Source organism: Otolemur garnettii, unplaced genomic scaffold (genome assembly GCF_000181295.1).
Source record: "Otolemur garnettii isolate 467f Iridium unplaced genomic scaffold, OtoGar3 scaffold00090, whole genome shotgun sequence".
Classification (NCBI taxonomy): domain Eukaryota; kingdom Metazoa; phylum Chordata; class Mammalia; order Primates; family Galagidae; genus Otolemur; species Otolemur garnettii.
This window is the reverse complement of record NW_003852485.1, coordinates 7734730-7743084: the sequence shown is the minus strand read 5'-3', so window position 1 is coordinate 7743084 and position 8355 is coordinate 7734730. Positions and strand designations below refer to the sequence as shown.

The window sequence follows — 8355 nt, the reverse complement described above, 5'->3', positions numbered from 1 at the left end:
TGGATGTTTTTAATGACATCTAGAATGGGAATTGTTTCCAGAAGGTTTTCAATTTACTTTCCCCAAAGCCATCACAGGAATCACTATCTATGGGAGTTACAGCCTCATGAAATGTATTTCTTAATAAGACTTGAAAATAGAAATTACTCTCTGATCCATGGACTACAGAATGGATGCTGTGTTAGCAGGCATGGAAACAGCAGTGATCCCCTGGGACATTTCCATCAGAGCTCTTGAGTGACTCAAGGCATCATCAGTGAGCTGTAATAATTTGAAAAGGATCTTTTTGTGTGTGCAGTACATCTCAAGAGTGGGCTTAAAACATTGCTGCCCACAGATGTACTATCATTCAGTTTTTGTTTTCCTATTTCTAGAGCACAGGCAGAATAGATTTAGCATAATTCTTAAGAGCCTTAGAATCTTCAGAATGGTAAATGAGCCCTGGATTCAAGTCAAAGTCATCATAAGTTCCTGACAAAAAGGGAGTCAGTCTGTCCATTAAAGCCAGGCATTGACTCCTCCTCTCTTGCTATGAAAGTTCTAGATTGCAGCATCCTCCAATAGAAGACTGTTTCATCTACGTTGAAAATCTGTGTAATGTAGACACTTCCACCAGTTCCCTTAGCTAGATTGTCTAGGTAACTTGTACAGCTTCTACATTAGCATTTGCTACCTCGCCTTGCACTTTTGTATTATTTAGATGGTTTTTCCCTTAAACATCATGAACCAACCTCTGTTGCTTAGCTTCCAACTTTTCTTCTGTAGCTTCCTCACTTCTCTCAGCCCTCATAGAATTAAAGAGAGTCAGGGCATTGCTCTGGATCAGGCTTTGTTGTGGTTGGTTTGATATTCTATCCAGATGACTGAAACTTTTTCTGTCAGCAATAAGACTTTTTCACTTTCTTATCATTTGTGTGTTCACTGGAGCAGCACTTTTAATTTCCTTCAAGAACTTCTTCTTTGCATTTACAGCTTGGTTGTCTGGCATAAGAAGCCTAGCTTTTAGCCTATCTTGGCTTTCAACATGTCTTCCTAAGATTAGTCATTTATAGCTTTTGGTTGAAAGTTAGAGCTGTGCGGCTCGGCGCCTGTGGCTCAAGCGGCTAAGGCGCCAGCCACATACACCTAAGGTGGCGGGTTCGAATCCCCAGCCCGGGCCCACGAAACAACAATGATGGCTGCAACCAAAAAATGGCCAGGCGTTGTGGCAGGCGCCTGTAGTCCCAGCTGCTTGGGAGGCTGAGGCAGGAGACTCGCTTGAGCCCAGGAGTTGGAGGTTGCTGTGAGTGTGATGCCATGGCACTCTACCCAGGGGGATAGCTTGAGGCTCCGTCTCAAAAAAAAAAGAAAGTTAGAGCTGTGTACCTCTTTCACTTGACCACTTAGGGGGTTATTAATTGGCCTACTTTCAACATTGTTGTGTCTCAGGGAGTAGAGAAATAACAAGACCTGTTGGTGGAGCAATCAGAACACATACTAAGGTAAGGCCTATTGGTGGAGCAACCAGAACACATACAATATATATTAAGTTCATCATCCTATATGAGTTCAGTTCCTGGCACTTAAATAATTACAATAGTAAGGTTAAAGACCACTGATCTCTCATGCCTATAATTCTGGCACTCTGGGAGGTCAAAGCCTAAAGATTGCTTTAGCTCAGGAGTTTGAGACCAGTCTCAGCAAGTGCAAGACCCCGTGTCTACTAACAATAGAAAAAATTAGAGAGGCATGACACACACCTGTAGTCCCAGCTACTTGGGAGGCTAGGGCAGCAGGATAGCTTGAGCTCAGAAATTTGAGATTGTGGAAAGCTATGATGATGCCACCGCATTCATCTGGGGTGACAGAGTGAGATTCTGTCCATATAGAAAAAAGAAACCACTGATTACAGATGACCACAACCAATATAATAATGAAAAAGTTCAAAATATCGGGAGAATAGCCAAAGCATGACACAGAAACATGAAACGAACACATGATGTTAGAAAAATGGCACCAATAGACTCGTGCTTTACTCAGGGTTGCCACTAACCTTCCATTTGTAAAAAAACAGTATCTTCAAAACACAGCAAAGCAAAGCTCAATAAAACAAGCTATGCCTGCATGTGCAAAGAAAGATCATTGCATCTCTTGTTTCCTTATTTAATATTCACCAGTTATTTTACTTTCTTTTCTCATCTTGTTGACTAGAACTTCCAAACACTGTTGAGTAAGAAGAGTGGGAGTCAGCCTGAGTAAGAGGGAGACCCGTCTCTACTAAAAATAGAAAAAAAATAGCCAGGTGTCATGGCAGGCACCTGTAGTCCCAGCTACTTGGGAGGCTGAGGCAGGAGGATTGCTACAGTCCAAGAGTGTGAGGTTGCTGTGAAGTATGACACCACAGCACTCCACCCTGAGGGGATAGAATGAGGCTGTCTCGAAAAAATAAAAATAAAATAAAAATAAGAGTGGGAGCGAAGGCGATTCTCTTAAGCAAGACAAAAACTTCAATACTCCCAAGACTTGTTGGATTCTGTAAAGATTTAAAACTTTTTATAAACAACTAATAAACGAGAAAAACATTTATATAAAGATTGATATCCCTATTATGTATGGTACTCCTAAAAGTATCAAGAATGACAATTGCCCATATTGAGGGGAGGAGTAACTGATACTCTCATACAATGTATGCGTCCTTTCCACTTTTTTGGAGAATAACAGTAAATAATTTTTTTGGAGAGTAATAATAAATAATGTTATCACAAAGGAAAACTTTGTAGTTGCTTTTCAGGTACTCTGGAATGTCTGACTGTCCTTGCCAACCAGAAATTCATTTTGTGAACTAATTCTTTGATCAGAATTCTCATAACCAAGTTCTCTCCTATTTTGTAAAGATGTGTGTTCAAGAATATTGATCATTTTTATATTGACCCAAAACTTTATAAAATCCTCTGGACTCTACCTAAATATCCATCAATAGGAAATAATTGTATGAATTATAATACATCCCTATTAAGAAATATTACACAGCTATTTTCTAAAGTGATATATATGTGTGTGTATATATATATATATGCATATTGCTATGGAAGGATGGTCATGTTACGTTGATAAGTGAATAAAACCAAAATACAAAGTAACATGTAGAGTATTATCCCTTTTTGTGAAAAAAAACTATCAGAAAATATATGTATATTGTTTTATATGTATACATTTTATTTGTATCTTAGTCTGCATTATTTTTTACATTTAAAAAAAAATCAATTGAATAAAATGTAAAAGGAAACAAAATAATGGTATTCCAAAGAAAAACTGCAGACTTGCTTTTCAATTACTTTTTTTTGTTGTTTGCTTATTTGACTTTTTTTTTTCTTTGGCCAGGGCTGGGTTTGAACCTGCCATCTCCAGCATATGGGGCTGGCGCCCTACTCCTTTGAGCCATAGGTGCCGTGGACTTTTTTGTTTTTTTATTGTTGGGGATTTGTTGAGGGTACAAGAAGCCAGGTTATACTGATTGCATGTGTTAGGTAAAGTCCCTCTTACAATCGTGTCTTGCCCCCAAAAGGTGTGTCACACCCCGCCGCCCTCCCTCCTTCCCTCTCTCTGCTCTTCCTTTTCCCCACCCCTCCCTCCTTCTTTCACTCTTCAATTATTTTGTAGTGCTGGACAGTCTTTGCCAACCAGAAATGCTTTTTTAAATTATGATAGAATATCCATAACATAAAATTTACTGTTTTAATTATGGTGAGTGTACAATTCAGTGGCATTAAGTCTGTTATATTATTATGGCGCCATCACCACTGTTCATCTCCAGGAATACTTTATTTACTCTCTACCATGGAAACAATAGCTCCCCAGCCAACTCCCCTCCGTCCCTGACAACCGCCATTCTACTTTCTATCTCTATGCAGTGGACTACTCTGTACCCCTCCTCCAAGTGCAATCTGTGATATTTGTCCTTTTCTTCGCTTCACATAATATTTTAGGGTTCATCGTGCTGTGGCATGTATCAGAGTTACATTCCTCTCTCTGGCTGCATAAAGCTTCTTGACTGTGTATATCAGGTTTTGTTTGTCCACTCACCTGTTGGTGGACATTCGGGTAGTTTCCACCTTTTGGCTATTGTGAGTAACGCTGCTATGAACGTGAATACACAAATGAGAAATTCTCAACTTAGCATTCTAGTCTTCAGAGGAATTAGTATCAACACATGGGAATGCTTTGGAACACAATTTCATATTTCATTTGTGTTTTCAATACAGTATAAAGATCCAGATTATTCTTGCTTTAGCACCTGATGATCAGTAACTGCTTACTTTGGTTGTTTTCCTTTTTTTGTCTTGCATAGTGCTGGGTCTCTATAATTTTAATAAAAAACCATGTAGCTCTCCCCACCTAAGTATCCTCTACAGAGAGTACAGCAAATTTTGGTCATAGCTAGCTAGCTACAGCTGAAACAAAGACTTGGAACCATTGAATACTTCTGGTTAGTATGGATAATAATTGCCGCAGTAGTCCATCCTCTCCCTATATTGGACCTGAATCCATGTTGCCTGTCTGCATTGGCTGGACAGCTGTGTGTGTGTTAAGGTAGTGTGCAACTCTGTACTAATGAACATAATAACTTCAACGAGAATCCCAGTGGGATTTTGTAACAGTCTTATATTGACTTCAAAAATATAACTAAACAGCAATCATTAATCTTCATCAAATAATAAGTAATAATAATGCAAGCCCAATCCCTGGGTGTCTTCAATCAAGCCAAATGCATAGGTACCGGCCACATGTGCAGCTGCTGCTTAGGGCGGCATTAATCTCAGGCTGCTCTAGGTCTGACATACATAAAATGAGATTAGTCAATACATGAGCTCTGAGAAGCTGTGAATCAAGTAGGCTTTTATTAATCCTGTCTTCAAATACTTTAGACAAGCTCATCATTTAAAAGAACTTAACTTTTGGAACAAAGAACTTCTATATGACCCAGCAAGTCCACTCCTAGGTCTCTATCCTAAGCAGGAACATGAACAGATATTTGCACACCAGTGTTCATAGCAGCAGCGTTCACAATAGCTGAAAGTTGGAAACACCCAAGTGTCCACCAACAGATAAATGGGCAAAATGTGGTAAATACAGACAATGGAATATTATTCAGCCTTAAAAAGGAATGAGATTTTGACACATGCTACAACACGGATGAACCTTGAAAACATTGTGCTTAGCAAAATAAGCAGACACAGAAGGATAAATACGAGGTGATCTACCTGCATGAGCTGCCTAGACTGGGCAAATCCATAGAAGAGAAGTCACCAAGAGCTGGAGGGAGGGAAGAAGGGGAGGTTATTGTTTAATGGCTACAGAGTTTTTGTTAGGGATGACAAAAATCTTTTGGGTATAGATGCGATGATAGACAACAGTGTGAATGTTTTTAATGACACTGAATTATATACTTAGAAATGGCTAAAGTGATCAAGATTGTTATATGACTTTTGTCCCAATTTTTAAAAATCTCTGGTGTAAAATCGCCTTTTCACATGAGGGCATTTGGTAAGACAGACTGTCTGAGATGGGTTGACTTCTTTTGGTTTCAGGCTGCAGGCTCTCAAATCGGAATGATGGTCAATTCCTTCACCAATGTCACTGTGGCCATAATCATTGCCTTCCTCTTTAGCTGGAAGCTGAGCCTGGTCATCTTGTGCTTCTTCCCCTTCTTGGCTTTGTCAGGAGCCGTGCAGACCCGAATGTTGACAGGATTTGCCTCCAAGGACAAGCAGGCTATGGAGAGAGTGGGACAGGTAATCTTCCAGACCTAATTTTCAGGCTGCTTATGGCTGAGTGATTATCAAACTGTTAAAAATTGTAGTATAAAGAGACTTCAGGAAGCTGCCAGCCCACAGGCATGCACAGTCAGAAACCTCACACACCCTTTCCATGTGAGCCCAAAGCTTCAATGCTCTGGTTTGAGCAGGCATGGAGAAGTAAGGGGTGACACAGGGTTGCACATTCAATTTCTCTCCAGTAGTGATTTGTGTCCTGATTTGCTGTATTCTCACCTGTTGGGGTGGCTTGCTCAGTTTTCTGTCTGTGAGGTTTTTTCTGCTTCCTGGTTGCCCATGCTGTCTATGCAGAGAGGAGCTATTACTGTTGATGTCACACAGCTTTTAATTTTCACTCTTTAGAGTCTGCTAGGTTTGGGGCTTGAATTATGAGATGCAGTTTAGGTTTTGAATATACTTAGGTTTGAGTTATGCATTTTTAAAAAGTACGTTCTAATTAATGTCTGGTCACCAGGGCAAAGTGGTATAGATGTTTATGAGGTGTAGGAAACCTCTCTCTCAACAAATTCACTATAATCTCAGGTTTGTCTCTATTAAGAGATGGAATGTGAACAACTGCTCAAGTAGGCAAAAGCCAAAAGCCACCAGCCCTTCAGATGTCAGTGACAGAAAGTGGGATCCCTTTGTGCTTTGGTGGGTCAGGACTCTAATTCAGAAGTAGTGATTATTATTTCTAGAGTGGGAATGAAACAAGTGCAAAATCACAGTTTAGATGAAAAGAAAATATTCCTACTTAATTTTAAATTATGTAGTATTTGGTAGGATTAATATTTTTTCACAGAGGTAGAATGTTTATTTTTTATTTCAGGTTAATGTGAGAGTACAAATAACCAAATCACAGTATTGGAATTTGTTAGGTAGACTCCCTCTTGTAACTATGTCCTGTACCCAGAAGGTCATACATTCAGTAAGATTAATATTTTAAGAAAGTAGAATTTAATATCTTCAATTTTTAATTTGTATTATTAAAAAATAGTTTGTCTCAGAACACATCTAAAGAAATCATGTTATACATTTCAGATGAATTGACAAAGAAGCTAAAAACCTTTCAGGGATAACCATGTGTACTCCCACCCCCACCCCCTGCCACAAGTGGAAGCCGCAAAGCTATGCTGTGTCAGAATTAAGTAGAACTTGAATTTAACTGAAAAATTATCTCATGGCCCAGCTGGTTGATCTCCGGCATCCTCTCTGCATTCCCAGAGGGCACCTTCATCTTTGATCTGTGCCACAGCCCGCCCTGCGCCCAGATCTAATCCATGCCACCATTTAAATTTCACGAAAGGAATTATTTCTGCTCTTTTATTCTTAAAACTCTTTTTCATTCTTCAGATTGCAAGTGAAGCTCTCAGCAATATCCGCACGGTTGCTGGAATCGGGAAGGAGAGGTGGTTCATTGAAGCATTTGAGACTGAGCTGGAGAAGCCTTTCAAGACGGCCATTCGGAAAGCGAATGTTTACGGATTGTGCTTTGGCTTTTCCCAAAGCGTAGTGTATGTTGCTAATTCTGCTTCCTACAGATACGGAGGCTACTTAATCCCCAATGAGGGGCTGCACTTCAGCTATGTGTTCAGGTGAGGACGGTCCAGCCCAGGTCATAAGAGGTCAACACTCTAGGAAAGATTGGCCCGGTTCTGTCGGTTACCTTTTCTGCTGCTTCACAAGCCACCTCAAGCTTGGCATCTTTAAACGGCTGGAATTGATTATTTCTCAAGATGCTGCGGGTTGTCAGGTGGCTCTTCTGGCCCAGGCTGACTCCCCCAGCCTTCCGAGTGTATGTACTTCTGGCTCTGCGTGGCCCCTCTAGCCAGTGAGCTTTTTGTCACTGTGTAGTCTCAGAGTTCCCAGTGCAGCAAGAGAGGGCAAGGCCCGGCGTGCAAGCCCTTCTCGAGTGTCTCCAAGCTTCACATTTTCTAATGTATCTTTGGCCAAAAAAGTCACACAATGGAGGTTTGAAGAACAGAGAAATAGGATCCACTTTTTGATGAGAGGAGTATAAAAAGCCATAAGGCAAAGGGCTGTATTATAGTAGGGTAAATTAATGTGATCATTTTTACACACAATCTACCCCCTTGGTTAATGCTGAGAAAATCCAGAGGCCTTGAATAAGATGGCTCATAGAACTCTCCTATTTGAACTCTACTCTTCTCTTGCAAAAAGGACAAAGCTGACACCCCCCGAGGCGGAGACAGCATAGGCCAGACAGGGGATGTCCATTCCTTTTTTTATAGCCCCAGAGCCTGCTTTTCTGTAAGATCATCTTCAGTCTGGTTTCTCACATTTCCAGAAGTGAGAGCCTCAGGATGCCGGGGAGCAGGGCGCCTGTGTATTTGTGTGGTGGGGAGGGGCTGAGGAGGGCGTGGGGCATTAGGAAAGCCATCCTGTGCCAGTCCATTTTTCTAGCCATGAGTCCTCCCTTTTCACTTGACATCTGTCTCCAGCACGACTCTCCTTCTCCACTATGGCCACCCCAGCAAGAAAAGCCTTTTTCTTTCTTTTCTTTTTCTTCTTTTTCTTCTTCTTTTTTTTTTTTTTTTTTTTT

General features: G+C 40.6%; 1 protein-coding gene across 1 annotated transcript in view; it reads left to right on the top strand.

The window, feature by feature from the left end:
* ABCB11 (ATP binding cassette subfamily B member 11) overlaps positions 1–8355 on the top strand; it is a 109065-nt gene that overhangs the window by 89112 nt on the left and 11598 nt on the right. Inside the window, exons 22-23 of the mRNA XM_012808456.2 lie at positions 5568–5771; positions 7146–7387. Coding sequence (XP_012663910.1) covers positions 5568–5771; positions 7146–7387 — 446 coding nt within the window. The remainder of the gene's footprint in view (positions 1–5567; positions 5772–7145; positions 7388–8355) is intronic.